This window comes from Sporothrix schenckii (assembly GCF_000961545.1).
Source record: "Sporothrix schenckii 1099-18 chromosome Unknown Cont41, whole genome shotgun sequence".
Taxonomy (NCBI): Eukaryota; Fungi; Ascomycota; class Sordariomycetes; order Ophiostomatales; family Ophiostomataceae; genus Sporothrix; species Sporothrix schenckii.
Genome location: NW_015971142.1, coordinates 2,751,790 through 2,766,252, shown reverse-complemented (window position 1 = coordinate 2,766,252; position 14,463 = coordinate 2,751,790). Strand labels below are relative to the sequence as shown.

General features: G+C 57.2%; 4 protein-coding genes and 1 non-coding gene across 5 annotated transcripts; 1 reads left to right on the top strand and 4 right to left on the bottom strand.

Moving 5' to 3' along the window:
* Positions 1-12: 12 nt before the first annotated feature.
* SPSK_07821 (large subunit ribosomal protein L1) lies at positions 13-927 on the bottom strand (the record flags this gene model as incomplete). Its single annotated transcript, XM_016734476.1, has 1 exon — positions 13-927. One exon carries the CDS (start codon positions 925-927, stop codon positions 13-15), a length of 915 nt encoding a protein of 304 aa, XP_016591236.1.
* A 415-nt stretch (positions 928-1,342) lies between these two features.
* SPSK_07248 (glutamyl-tRNA synthetase) lies at positions 1,343-3,259 on the top strand (the record flags this gene model as incomplete). Its single annotated transcript, XM_016733912.1, has 1 exon — positions 1,343-3,259. One exon carries the CDS (start codon positions 1,343-1,345, stop codon positions 3,257-3,259), a length of 1,917 nt encoding a protein of 638 aa, XP_016591235.1.
* Positions 3,260-3,622: 363 nt separating this feature from the next.
* Positions 3,623-9,427, bottom strand: SPSK_06857 (phospholipid-translocating ATPase; the record flags this gene model as incomplete). Its single annotated transcript, XM_016733531.1, has 1 exon — positions 3,623-9,427. One exon carries the CDS (start codon positions 9,425-9,427, stop codon positions 3,623-3,625), a length of 5,805 nt encoding a protein of 1,934 aa, XP_016591234.1.
* A 1,132-nt stretch (positions 9,428-10,559) lies between these two features.
* On the bottom strand, positions 10,560-10,910 carry SPSK_08143 (uncharacterized protein; the record flags this gene model as incomplete). The annotated part of the gene is made up of 1 exon (XM_016734784.1): positions 10,560-10,910. One exon carries the CDS (start codon positions 10,908-10,910, stop codon positions 10,560-10,562), a length of 351 nt encoding a protein of 116 aa, XP_016591233.1.
* Positions 10,911-12,456: 1,546 nt separating this feature from the next.
* Positions 12,457-12,563, bottom strand: SPSK_11215. The gene has a single exon. It is a non-coding gene; the product is annotated as a tRNA-Ala (tRNA).
* Positions 12,564-14,463: the final 1,900 nt, after the last annotated feature.

Sequence of the window (14,463 nt, the reverse complement as noted above, 5' to 3'; positions counted from 1 at the left end):
GCTCGCAGGTTCCTACATCACCGTCGACAGCATTTCCGGCGTGACCTTGTCGTCGGTCGAGTTGAACGAGCCATCCAGGCTGAAGCCGGGACCGTTGGTCGTGCTCAGCACCACCTCGTCGACCACCTTGACCGTGTTGCGCTCCACCGCGCGCATGTCCGCCCGCAGCTGCGCCATCAGCGCCTTGATGTTCTCGGCCACCATCTGCGGCGTGAAGCTGAGCTGGCCAATGGCCAGGCGCACCACGCCCTGCCGCTCGCGGTAGTTGGCCGTGCCGGCAATCTCGCGCATCTGCGCGCGCACGTCGTTGGTCACCGTCTTGGTCTTGGTGCTGGGCATGAGGCCGCGCGGGCCCAGCACGCGGCCCAGCCCGGCCTTCATCAGCGCGGGCACCGAGTCGATGTGGCACAGCAGCCGGTTGAAGTTGATGTCGCCGGCCTTGATGGCGGCAAACAGCGTCTCCTCGCCCACCGCCACGGCGCCGTCTTGGCGCGCGTCGGCGGCAACCTTGCTGCCCTCTTTGCACACGACGGCAATGCGGAAGTCGGAGCTTGTCGGGAACGGCAGCCGGATGCGGTCGCGCAGCACGGCGCCGTCCTTGTTGGTCTGCAGCTTGACGGCAAGGTCATAGCAGATGCGCAGCGGCGGGCGGCCGACCTCGACGGCGCGCAGGTAGCGCATGGCGTCACACAGCGAGTACTTTTCGAGCTTGGACTTGTCGTGGATCCGGTACGCCTTGAACTTGGCCTTCTTGTCCCGCTTCTTGGACTGAGAGGCCTGCCGTGTCTGTTGTTGCGGCTGGAGACGGTCAATGGCCATGGCTGGGACAAGGAACCGCGGAATGGACGCCATCTGCGGCCGTGGCCGTGCTGTTGTCTGCAGGGCTGTGCCCGCCATGGCGGCGAGGCATTGGCGTTGTGTGGCCATTGTGAGGGGGGGGACTGTGTGTGGTCGTGTGCGTCGAGACGTTGTCGTGAAGAGAGATCGCGCGATCGTCTAGTTTTGGGATTCAATCGGAGCTTCAAAATTTACCGTACAAGCCTACCTTGCAGATTAGTTGGTGCCTCGGATTTAAGGCGGAAGGGTGTGGTGGTCAGTTAGCCCAAAATAATTTTCCCGCCCGATAAGATAAGCCGCCCCCAATCCCCTCCTCCAGCGCCTAAACACCCCACTAACCAACAGGCAGCGCAGGCACTTTTCAGGCCTTGTCTTAGACCTGTATCAACCCCGCGATACTGGATCGACAGGCGACGATTTAAAAAAAAGCTTCACTCATCCCCAAAACCGCACGCGACTCGTCCCTCGGCATTCGAGCCACACCCCCTCCCGAACCACCTCCACAATGAAGACCGACGATCTCAAGGCCCTGCCGCCCAAGCTCGCAGGCGACTTCCGCTCCATCGAGCCGTCCCTGGCCGCGCTCGACAAGCACCTGACCCTGCGCTCGTACCTCGACGGCTACACCCTGAGCGATGTCGACAGCAAGATCTGGGTCGCCCTGGCGGAGAACCGCGCGGCCGTGTCATTTGTGCGCCGCGGCACGCTCGTCAACCTCAAGCGCTGGTTCCTCTTTGTCGAGGACCGCCACCCGGAGATCCAGGACAGCGTCAAGGCGGCCAGCGCGGCCCTCAAGGCCAAAGTGGCGGCGGCCAGCCGCGCCGGCGGCAGCTACAACATGTCGCTCAAGGACGCCGACAAGGGCGTGGTGACGCGCTTCCTTCCGGAGCCGAGCGGCTACCTGCACATTGGCCACGCCAAGGCCGCGCTGCTGAGCGACTACTTTGCGCGCCAGTACAAGGGCACGCTCAAGCTGCGCCTCGACGACACCAACCCGTCCAAGGAGAAGGAGGAGTTCCAGGACGCCATAATCGAGGACCTGCGCCTCATGGGCATCCGGCCCGACACCCTGTCGTACACGTCCGACTACTTCGACTACCTGTACGCCATGGCCCTGCGCCTCATCCAGGAGGGCCACGCGTACGCCGACGACACCGACCAGGACACCATGCGCGACCAGCGCATGAACGGCGTCGCTTCGCAGCACCGCGACCGCCCCGTCGCGGAGACGCTGCAGATTTTCACCGAGGAGATGAAGAACGCCACGGCCGTGGGCGCCAAGCACTGCATCCGCGCCAAGATCTCCGTCGACGACAACAACAAGACGCTGCGCGACCCCGTCATCTACCGCGTCAACGTCGAGACCGCCCACCACCGCACCGGCACCGCCTGGAAGATGTACCCGACGTACGACTTTGCCTGCCCCGTCATCGACAGCCACGAGGGCATCACGCACGCCATGCGCTCCACCGAGTACACCGACCGCAACGCCCAGTACCAGTGGTTCCTCACCACCCTGCAGCTGCGCCAGGTCCACCTGTTCGACTTTGCCCGCATGAACTTTATCCGCACGTTCCTGTCCAAGCGCAAGCTGGCCAAGCTCGTCGACACCGGCCGCGTCTGGGGCTGGGACGACCCGCGCATGCCCACCATCCGCGGCGTGCGCCGCCGCGGCATGACCATCCCCGCCCTGCGCGACTTCATCCTCAAGCAGGGCCCCAGCCGCTCCGTCACCACCATGGAGTGGGGCGTCTTCTGGGCCGCCAACAAGAAGGAGATTGACCCCGTCGCGCCCCGCCACACCGTCGTGTCTGCCAAGGACGCCGTCAAGGTCACCGTCACCGGCGCCGACGCGCCCGCGGCGCCCCAGTCGGTCGAGAAGCCGCTGCATCCCAAGAACAAGGACGTCGGCACCAAGCAGGTCGTCTTCTCGTCCGAGATTTTGCTCGACCAGGCCGACGTCAAGCTCATGAAGGTCGGCGAGGAGATCACCCTCATGTCCTGGGGCAACGCCATTGTCAAGGACATCCAGACCGGCACGGATGGTGTCGTGACGGCCGCGACCGTCGAGCTGCACCTCGCCGGCGACGTCAAGAAGACGGAGAAGAAGGTGACCTGGCTGTCGACGGCCGGCCAGACGCTCCTCAAGGGCGAGGCGTGGGACTTTGATTACCTGCTGACCAAGAACACGCTGACCGAGGACGACGTGCTCGAGGACTGCCTAAACCCCGTGACCGCCACCGAGGAGGACGTGCTGGGCGGCGCCAACATGAAGGACCTCAAGAAGGACGACATCATCCAGCTCGAGCGCCGCGGCTTCTACCGGGTAGACAAGGGCCTGGGCGACTGGGCCGAGGGCCAGGCCGGCGAGAAGGGCGCGCGGATCGTCATGTTCCTGATTCCCAGCGGCAAGTCGACGTAGAGGCAAAAACTGCGCCGTGTATGAGATGACGATGGTGGAAAACAAAATTAAAAATGCAAAGCATGGCTTGTGGCCCGGGAGGATGGGGACCTATACAAAAATCAAAAATTCAATCCAAGGCGGTTAAACTGGACGTGAAATTGTCGGCCGTGTCAGGGTATCGTGATAAAACTATAAACTGAAATCCAAACCAACCCCAAAATTCCAGCATCTAAAATCCGAATCCAAAATGCAAACCCAAATGCCAAACTTGCGAACCATTCTAATCGCTCTAAATACAATGAAATAACGGATGTATACCAAAAAGAATGAGTCATGATAGATGATAGACGATATACGATAGACTGGTAGTGGGAGGCTCTCCTACTCCCCTGCTTTCTTTTCCTTGGACTCGGGCACCTGCGGCAGACGTACTTCGACCGGACTCGCCGCCAGCGAAGTCGCAATCGACGGGCTGCTCGGACTACCCACATCATGGTGACCAATGTACTTGCGGGACGACGTGTTGAGGGCAGGGGCCTGAGGGCGATGCGCAGCAACGGGCGACGTCTTCACGGTCCCGGTGTCTTTGCCCTTGGCAGGGCCTGACGACACGTTCGTCACAGCCTCGGCCGCCGTAACCGCCGGCGACGACACAGATATCGTCGGGCTGGCCACCATCTGCGTAGGTGAGGACACCGTCACGGCCGCCACCATGGGATTCTCACGCTCCGTCGGCAGCGGGGAGAACGGCGGCGGCACATGGCGGCTGCCACCGCCAAAGCTTGTCCGCAGGACGGCCGGTGACGGCGGTGCTATGTTGTCGTTGCCGTGCACGCTGTACGTGTTGGAGGACCGGTAGTTGAAGTAGTCGTCGCCAAGGCTGCTCTTGCGTCCACCGTCGACATTCGACGGCCGGCCATCCATCTCCATCGCCATCCCGCCAGCCACGCCCGCCTCGCCGGTCTCGGCGGCGTGCTCGCGCATGACGGCACGCACGTCGCGGTCGTGCTCGATCTGCTGCACGAGGTCGAGGTCCGTCGGCGCGACGGCACGGCGGACGCCGTTGATGATGAGCTCAAAGACCAGGACGGCCGCCAGCGCCAGGATCAGCGTGACCCACCAGATGCCTTGGCGGCCAAAGTCGTGCAAAAAGGTGCCGTGGACGAGGTAAGCGCTGGGCTTGGCGGCGTAGACGCCGGACAACAAGAGCGACCAAACGAACCAGCCACCCACTGACACCAACAAACCAACAGCTGAGATGATTGTCTGGTTGTGCATCTCCAGGACAAGCATTTTGATGTTGATCAGCATGATGCAGACCGAAAACGCCAGACTGCCCATGGCGTACAAACTCGTGTCACTTGTAAACAGCATGGTGGTGTAGACTGCGTACAAGATGTAGAAGATGAGCAAGGCCTCGAGTACACCAGTGACCGTCCATCCGACGTACTTGCGGAAACAGAAGCCCAGATTGCGCTGTCCATACGTGTAGAGCTCGGGTACCGCGAGGAGCGTGTCGGCGCGCAGGTCCTTTTCAAAGATACCAAAGAGAATGACGGGAAGTGATGTGAAGAGCGTGTTGAAGACGGTCAGACTGGTAGACTCGTACAACGAGGTACCCGTGTAGCCGTTGTAGCGCTGGTACAAGGCCTGGACGAGGTAAAAGACCATCTCCTTCCAGAACGTGCCGAGAATGTACTTGCCGGTGCGCGCGTAGTTCCAGCGGCCGTGCACGAGAAGCAGGCGCTGTAGGAAGCGGAACTGGGCAATCGAGTAGTCCGAGATGCGCGCGGCCTGCAGGCCCTCGCGGCCCGAAATGCCAATGCCAACGTGCGAGGCCTGGATCATGGCAATGTCGTTTGCGCCGTCGCCAATGGCCAGCGTCATGGACGAGGGCACGCGCTGGCGAATGCACTTGACCAGCGTTGCTTTTTGCGAGGGCGACGCGCGACAGCAGATGACCGAGTCGACGCGGGCCACGAGGTCGAAAAACAGAATCCGCATCTCCTCTTGGGCCTCGACGACACTGAGCGTGTGGCCGTCAATGACAACGACCGAGTGCGGCGTCATACCGCGGCCGACGTCGACGAGCGTCGACGCGATCCGCTCCTGCAGGTGGTCCTGGTCAATTAAGGCGTCGAGCACATAAATCTCCGAGAAGGGCTTGCAGATACGGGCGGCATGCGCAATGTTGATGGCGGTCTCGCGCTTGTCTCCCGTCAGCATCCAGATCTTAATGTTGGCACGGCGCATCTTGTCGATCGTCTCGGGCACACCCTGCTGCAGCTTGTCCTCGATGGCCGTGGCCCCGGCCAGGTCGAACCCTTGCTCGATCAGATCGGCGGCGGCCTCGATGCGTTCCTGGCGATTGACCAGCGACGTGGTGGCGTCCTGGTACAGCGTGCGCCACTTGCGATAGTCGTCCTCCTCGACGTAGCGATAGGCAAAGAGCAGCGTGCGCAGGCCCTCGGAGGCAAAGTCGTCAATGTGCTGGAAGCAGCGCTCAAACACGGCGCCTTCGTTGATGGCAATGGACTCGTCAACCATGCCGCTGTACGGGTCGGCATAAAGACTCTCCGCTGCCGCCACAGCGGCAATGCTGCTGTCATGCGACCACTGGCGCTGCTGTTGGCTCAGACCGCCACCGGGGCGACGGCTTCCCTCTCCACTGCCACCATTGGACGAGCTGCCGGCGAGCACGTCGTCGACAATGTCCAGGTCCTCGCGCTCACGGCGCCGCAGCCAGTCGTCGATGTCGCCCGAGATCACAGCCGAGCGGCGGTGGGCATTGTCCACCGACTTCTTGCCGGTGCTGAGGCGCGGCAGGTTGCGGAACTGGTGCATGGACGCGGCGCGGACGAGGTTCATGCTGGAACGGGGCGTGGACATTCCCCCATTGCCGACATTGCCGCCGCCGTTGATGCTGATCGTCGTGCTCCTGCGCATCATGGCGCGCTCCTGCTCGACACTCTTGCGCTTGCTGGCACGGCGCTCGACAGCACTGGCCTTGGCCAGGGCCATGTGGTTGAGCTTGAGGCGTGGCAAAATGACGCTGTCGGCGCCCTTGCAGAACATGCAGATGCGGCCGTCGGGCATGCGGATGACGATTGTCATGCGCTTGCGCTTGCTGCTGAACTCGATGACGTCCAAGACTTGGTAGGTCTCGGTGACGGACGAGCCGTCGAGCTGGTGAAACTGCAGCTTGATGGATTGACCTGGGCGGTCAATGAGCAGGTAACCGAGGTCGCGTGCGGCCTGAACAAGGGCCAGCTCGTCGGGAGACGCCGCCTGAAAGTCGATCTCGCCACTGGCGGTCTTCTCTGGTATACAGGTGTGGCAGAGGGCGATGCACAGAATAAAATGGCGTGCCTTGCGAGAGAATGCCGTATGAGGGCGGCGTCGGATGTACTGGATGAGGTCCTCCGTCTTCAATTCATGCTGCGGGCGGGATGGACGTGCGGTCGACCGCCAGGCTGAAGACATGGAACGGCGCGGAGCCTCAAACTCAATCGCGGTCGAGTTGCGAGGGTTGGTGGGCACCTCGCTCACAAAGGACGGTGTCCCAGGCGACTTGGCAATCGGCAGGTGGGCGTTGGAAGGCGAGGGCGAAGAAGACATCCGACCAAACGACATGGGCTGCTCGTACAGCTGTTGTTGCGACTGCTTGCCTTCCACCTTGCTGGGCCGGTGGCGGCTCGAGGACCGGGCACGCTTGCTCTTCTTGCCCCGGTGCCGCAGCTGCCGCCGCTTGCGTTCCTTCTCGTCCTCGTCGCGGGCAATGTCCATGTCATGCAGCCAGGCCGTTCCGGCAACGCTCATCTTGCGGAAGCGCATCTTGTTCTCGGTCAAGGTGCCGGTCTTGTCCGAAAAGATGTAGCTGACCTGGCCGAGGTTCTCAAGGATGGTCGTCGTGTTGGCAATAAAGGCCGTGTCGGTGTCCGGGTCGTACATCTCCGTGTCGGCAAGCAGGTACAGCTGGCCAATCTTGATGATTTCCAGACTGACGTACAGCGAGAGCGGAATGAGCGTGTTGAACATGATGATGAACGCGAACAAGATCTGGCTGAGCGGCAGGTTGGCGCCGGCCAAGTACCAGGCATGGTCAGCAAAGTTCGAGACCCAGATGCCGTTGCCGACGGAGCAACCGACAGACAGCAGAACAACAAATATGACCAGCAGGATGACTATACGGTTGACAACGGACTGCATGGCGGGGGCCTTGGCGCGCTTGTGGCGGTGGGCATTCATGCGGATCTTGCACTCCTCGCCAGAGTTGACCACGAGGCCAATCATGTCCGCCGTGTTGCGCACAACCGAGCCACGAAAGACAACCTGGTTGAGGGTCAGCGGCATCGCCTCGCCGTTGACCAGGACACGGCCTTCGTAGTTGTAGAGGTCCAGGTTAGGGTCCTCGGACACAATTTCGGCACCACAAGCGGCCATGCCGGCAAGCGACTCACAATGCTCGGAGAGCAACGCGCAGGCCTGCTTCGTCTTCAAGTTGGTCTCGCCATCGAGAGCCATGGTCTCAATGTAGGCGATGCCGTTGGGGCCAGAGGCGTGCAGAACAATCATATCGGCTGGGACAGGGTCGTCGCGGCGCAGGCGCACAACGTCACCCACACGCAGTTCCTGCCATTGCACGGCCGACCAGGGCATGCGGCCGATAGCACTGTTGTCCTCGTCTGCGCGCGGAGATTGGACGCGGTCGAGGTCGGCAGCGACGTTGGCTGATGTTACTGTACGGAGGGGGACGCTGCCGGCGTCGACGGCGCCAATCACACCGATTCCACCAGCCTCATCCGCGTCGTTGGTGCCAGTAGCAGTGACCGCTTGGCGGGCAGACTTGGTCCACCTCTGTGACCGGAATTTTTGCCAGGCGTTGTCATTTTTGGATTTCTCGCTAGCAACGGCCTGCACAGTATGGCCCGGGTCCAGGACATATGCCGTGCTGCGGTTCTCCACCCGGTCGAGGCGGTAACGGCGGTAGTCGTCATAGCCCTCTTTGAACATACTGATGGCGACGAAGAACAGCAGGGGCGCAATGGTGGTGTAGGTGCCGGTCGAACTCAGGCCGGGGATCATCTGCAGGATGGAGATGATAAGAAAATAAAAGTTGGCTAGCTTCATGAACTGGAAGACAAGCTGCTTGGGCAAGAAGTCCCAGACAGTGTATCGGCTCGAGCGAATAAAGTTGGAGATGTATGGCTTGCCGGAGCGTTCGTCGGTGTAGGGTGTGGTGCGAACGTGGCCCGGGTCCAGCTGAATGTGGCGGCCGTCGACGCTCGGCGGCAAGGGACGCTGGCGGAGCAGGCCCTCGATAATGTATTTTCGGTACATGCCGGCGGTCCTGCTCTTGAAACGATAGTATGGGCCGGTCGTCCATCGTCGCTGGCGCTCACGCTGGCGGTCCAGCCAGTCCCGGTAGTGGGCCAGAGTATCGCTCGCATCGGTGACACGGGTGTTGGTCGAGGACGACACGGCCGAGGCCTTGACAGGCCCGTCAAAACTCTCACCGTCGGTCAGGCCCAGACGCCTGCGTGTGATGGAAGTCCGCGGCGGCTCGACGAAGCTGACGCCGCTCCGTCGTCCCAGCTGAACGGCTGGTGATTGAAGATGCCCATCGCCATACTCAGGTAATCGCCGCCGTACCTGAGGCGATACCAAGGTGGCCGCTGAGGAGCCGTCGTCTCGCACAGGCGAGGTAATGATTGCCAGGGCGCCGCCTTTGCCTGTCCCTTTCTTTGCAGCTGCGCCGTCTGCGCCGTTGGCTGTTGGAGCCGGGCCTTCAACATTGGACTGGATCGTGTATAGATTCGTGTTCAATCGTAACGACGGAGGGTTCTGTTGTGAGGAGGAGGAGGAGGAGGAAGCGGCGGCGGGTGGAAATCGAGCTGCAAGAGCAGAAGACGAAGAGGGCGAGAGGGAAGTATGGTTGTCTGTGTGCCGCAACGCCGATCGTGGTGTCGAAGTCGGTTGCGTGGCTAATGGTGGAAGGGTAGGCTGTACAGGTTGTGACGACTGTGTCGGCGATTGTGCTTGTGGCTGGGAGTGTTGCCGCTCGTCGTTATTCGGCTGGTCCCGCAGCGTCGTGTCACGAAGAATGTCTTCAGAGAAGCGAATGCGCGCTGCAATGGCCGCGGCGTCGGCAGCAGCCGCGTCGTCGGCGCTGCGGCGGCCCGCCATGGCGGTCTGTTGCTGACGCAGCCGGGGCGGTTGTCGTCCGTGTTAGCAAAAGGACGATGTGTCACAACGATCGCAGTCCGGGCAGGGTCGATTGACGTCCGAGTGTCGCTCGATGCGAGGGTGTAATAGTCGGTCGTATCGTGAATATGATGCCGAGAAAAAGGTTCGAAGTCGTCTCTCGTCCGAACTGAGAAAAAAGAGAAGCACGCACGCGACAAAAGGCGGCGAGGAAATGGGGACACAACAACACAATAAAACCAGATGCGTAGGCAACGTGTGTTGTACGAACAACACCCGTTGATGCAAGGAGAATGTAGGCACGAAGAATGCAGAGAACGGGCTCCGGAGATGCCAAGACCAAGAGTGAAGAAATGCAGAAACGAATGTTGACAGTGTGGGATAGCGCTGCAAGACGATCGCTGTGAGACAATGACAAAAGGAGGAGACACAACGCCGGAGAACGGAACTTGCCTCTTTCGTCTCGACCGTGCCCCGTTTTTTTGGAGTCTTTTGACTTAGAATACGTCGAAGATCGAGACGTAACAGTGAGAGACAATTCAAGACGAGTCCTGCCAGGCTGCAAATGCAAAAGAATGAGCCGGAGGTGCATGGGCCAGGCTGTTTTGGTATTGGTTCCAGGGTCGTAAACGGCCGCCGTCGAAAGGGGAAGGAGACGTCGAAAAGGAGGGAATATGCCTACATACAGTGTGAATGCTGAAGGAGGTCGGATTAGCGGCTGATTGATGGCTGCGCCTCTGCGTTAATGCACTGTCTTTCTAAATTCAGGTCTCGGAGGGATTGGACACGAGGTCGGTCACTGGGGCTGATTGGGCTAGGCTTGGGCGGGCGTCTCGTTCTCTGTTGCTCGACTTATTCGACTTGTTCGATTATGTTGGGTTCCATAAGAGCGGGGCTAGGCAGCGGGTGAAGAGGTATCGAAAGTCAACGCCTTGACCAGGCTGTTTCGCCCCCTTGATCTTGGCTTGATTCAATTATGCTTGCTTGAGGTAGTCCAGAACCAACAACTTCTCCGATGCATCAACGACAGGCTCAAAATTGACCATGCACTTTGCTTTACGGCGAGTGCGTCGTACGGCGCAGATGTAACTGTCGAAAGGTCTGTCGTCCACAATCACAAATGTCCAGAAGTGGTCGTCACCTTGGCTGTGACAGCGGAAACAGATACTTGGTCGGGAATCGTTATCAGAAGAAGCCGGGCAAGGAGGGCGAAGAGGACCAGCAGTGAGATCGCGCAGACAAGCACAAAGGCCAACCGGGCAGGCGGTCTGCTGGGAGGCGTTGTCGAGGTCGCCTCAGCCGGGCTGAATGTTGTCTCGCTCGAGTGTCTCGGTTCTCTGGACTCTCTGGACTCTCTAGTCTGCCTGCGTTGTCTCTTGCTACTGCTGCGGCTCGCAGGTTCGAGAGGGACTGACTCGTAAGACGGAAGCACGTTGTTGGCGTTCTGCCGGACGCCGGATGCCATTCTTTGGCAGATGCTCCGTGGCACGAAGTGACGTTTGTTGATGGAATTGGAGAAGGACAAAAAGGGGCCGACAAGGGAATCGTGGCATATCAACACGGAAAGAGCTCGACACGCATAACGATGCACATGGCATGCACGGAGGACTCCTTCCTTTTATGAACTGCAGTCACTGGGAAGCTGTAGTAGATGGAGCAGGTGCGATTCAGGTGCGATCTTCAAACGCTGCCCTCGCTCTTACCATTTCTGGTATTCTCTGTCGTCTGTTTCCTATTCTGAAGCATTCCGCATCCGTTCTTTACGCGTTCTCTGTATGATTCCATAGAATTTGGTCTCCATTCTGCTTTCTTCAGGGAAGTTTGCCAAGAACGTAGACCAGACGACCCGATGCATATCTTGTTCTGCGTTGCTTTTTTTGGTTACTCTTGGCATCCGAAGATGGACATCGGAAGTGAATTTCACTGTCAAAATCGCCGCCCGCAGTGCGATTCCGACACAGACGGACTTTTCAATTGAGGCTCAACACGCCGATTGGTCTATCCGCAGTGCGGCCCGAAAGACTGCCGATGCCAAAAGACCTCAGGGCGCGGCAACCCATCGGCCGGCAACAAGCTTGAGACGGAGGTGTGTAGGACGGTTCGATTTGTAAGGCGGTGCAGAAAATGTATAGAACCTTGCGTTTTTAGGCGCGTTTCGTATGTCGTTTCTTACTATTTTTTATTTATTTGTTGCGCTTTTTTTACCGAGATGACATGTTACAGAATCTTGACATCTTTTGTTCCTTTCTAAATTACATGTAGCTTCCCGGCACAATTCCTGTTGGCTTATGAGGAGACCTCTATTGATTGCCTTGTTGTAGCGGCACAATCGTAATTCCTGTTCACGATGTTTCATTCGAAGGTTACACGTCTGCCTGTCGTGTTTGCATATTCGTCCTGCAGTGGTTGTCAAAAAAATGGAGCGGCGCAGCATGGTCGGGACCTTCCATAGCTTCTGGATACATGACTCTTTCATGTCCGTGCTCATCCATACGGGCGTATCCTACAGCACGGCACAGAATCTGCGCCCGTTTGCGAGCTATGCCAGTTATCAATGGGCACTATGGCCGAGCTGACATTTACAAAAATAGATCTTCGGTACAGCTGGCATGTACTCTGTACGCCGTAAGCTGTCGTTCGCCTCAAACAAACGTTACAAGCCAAGCCGAAATGTCGCTGCCTAGCGAAGCATCATCAACAGTGTTGCCCAGCTCGTGTCTATCAAACCAGCCAAGGAACCGTCACAAAACTGGCATACCTGGCTCGGAGCTGGAAGCAAAAGCGAAAAGTCCTGCTCTCCCATGCGACGTCATCAGCGTTGAACCAGAACCAAGATTTGCAGGGATGGCTGTGAGGATTGAAGACAGTTGGGGTCAAACAAAGAACGCCCACGTCATGAGTTAATATAGTCGCAGGCGTAAACAAATAAACTCAGTTACATTGTTTGACGAAAATAAGATACGAGACAAAAAAAGGGAAGCGACACTCTTAAAAAAGAAAGATAAAAAAATTGGACGGGCTGGGAATCGAACCCAGGACCTTTCGCAGATTCGAAGGCCGTAGTGGTTATACCACTAAACCATGCGAAGCGAACGTTATACCCCTAAACCACACGCCCTTGCTGATTGTTAAAAGAATGAGGTGGTTTAGATCTTATATAGCCAGGCCCCGTCGTTTTCGCGCGACGGCCTACGTAATCAGCAACCACCACAGCTTGTTTTGCACTGTGCGGACTGTACTCCACACGACAGGGCCTCCACTGCGCCAAAGTGAGGCAAGAGAACATCGACAGAAGGACAGAACAAAGCAGCCGCAAGGCACTAAAGTAGCAAAACGTTCGGCGTGGCAACGAGACCAAAATAGAAACAGGCGATCAGCGACCAGCAAATCGTAGGCGACCAAGTGCAGAAAGAGGGGAGAAAAAGAGGCAAAAAAGCACTGTTCACCTTACGAATAAAACCTGCACACACTCGGCGCAATGGAGGCGGCCATAAAGACATCACATTTTGCTAGGCAACTCTCTGACATGGAAAATGTACAAATCTCCAGGGATCTCATTCGGTGGTCAGCCAAGGGACCGGAAACAGACCAAAAGGGGCGTCGAGCAAAGAAAGGCCAACACATAGAACATACCTCGTCATCTACGGTTTTGGCAAGGCAATGTGAAGTCGACATACAAAAACGCCGGCCAACCGCGCAGACTCTTTTATGCGGAATGGAAGAGTGCCACGACTGCATAACGGCAACACAAAGCACCATTGCAATTGTCCGTTGGACAGAATTTATCCAGGTCCCTTCATTTCGCCATTCTTTTGCGTTTCTAGAATATTGCCCTTTCTCCACAAAGCCCAAGGGCTCCTTTTTGTGCTGTGCCGTCCCTGCGTCCGATGTTACCAGATAGAGTGCTTCATATAGTGCCAACAGTCCGGGGCGTCCGTGTCATATGCCACACCAGATATTGACGCGGCTGTGGACATGGGGCAAAGCATCGCCCGTCCTCCATTTTGACTACGGAACGGCCAGAATACAAGCGCAAAATACATAAAATATTGCGGCGTATGATTTACAACATATGCAAACACACAACGCTAATGATCGAATTTAGGGAAGCGAGGCCGTGCCGTTTGTTTGTGCCGTGATGTTAAGAAAGGCAGGCCGGGCGTGTCTCTATACAAAGTATTACTACGCGGATGGGACAGAATGCACTTCATACGTGTGCCCCCTATTCATAATTGAAACAAAGAGCGTTCCTCGTTGGATACGCTCTTGCTAAAATCAACATCTGTATCGCAATCTACAAAACAGAGAATAGGTCTTTTAACACTTTTGTATTGTACTAGGTAAAAGAATATCCACGATAACTAACAGGATAACAAAGTGTGGAACAAACCAAAAACCAAACTCCTTCACAAGACAGTTCGCTGAGATACACACAAAAGAAGAATGAAGAAAAAGGAAAACAAAAGACACAGGGCCAGAAATACGTCTTGGCTCCAATGCGTCGTTCCCTTGAGGAAATAGAAAACAGTAAACACCCAAGAGCGATAATATTAAAACAAGCAATACCTCAACAGTAAAAAAAACCCGAGCCACCTGGGCCATTTTTTTCCATCCTTCACATGATACCCATCTCCCCGCCCCAATTCACACATTCCCCTCGTCCTGCTATTCTTCCAAGCAGCAGAACGAAAATCGAGGAATAAATAAATAAAAATGCCGGCCAATGGCGATGGTCAACAGCCATCCCACCGGGTATTAAATGGTGCGCCAACCGGAAAGTTCGGCTTAGGACGTTCAAGGGACATTAGAGAACTCCAAACCAAAAAAAAATATATATATATCGAATAATCAAAAGGACGCTGTAGGTATAGAAACCCTATTAAATCAAAAGTAAGACGAACAGCAATATGCAGGCGGAGCGGTCAAAAACGGATGAGAAGGGTAAGAGCGAAGGGAGAAGAAAGCAAAACAGAAAAAGAAATAAAGCTAAAAAAAATGTATGTACGATCGCTGTGCCC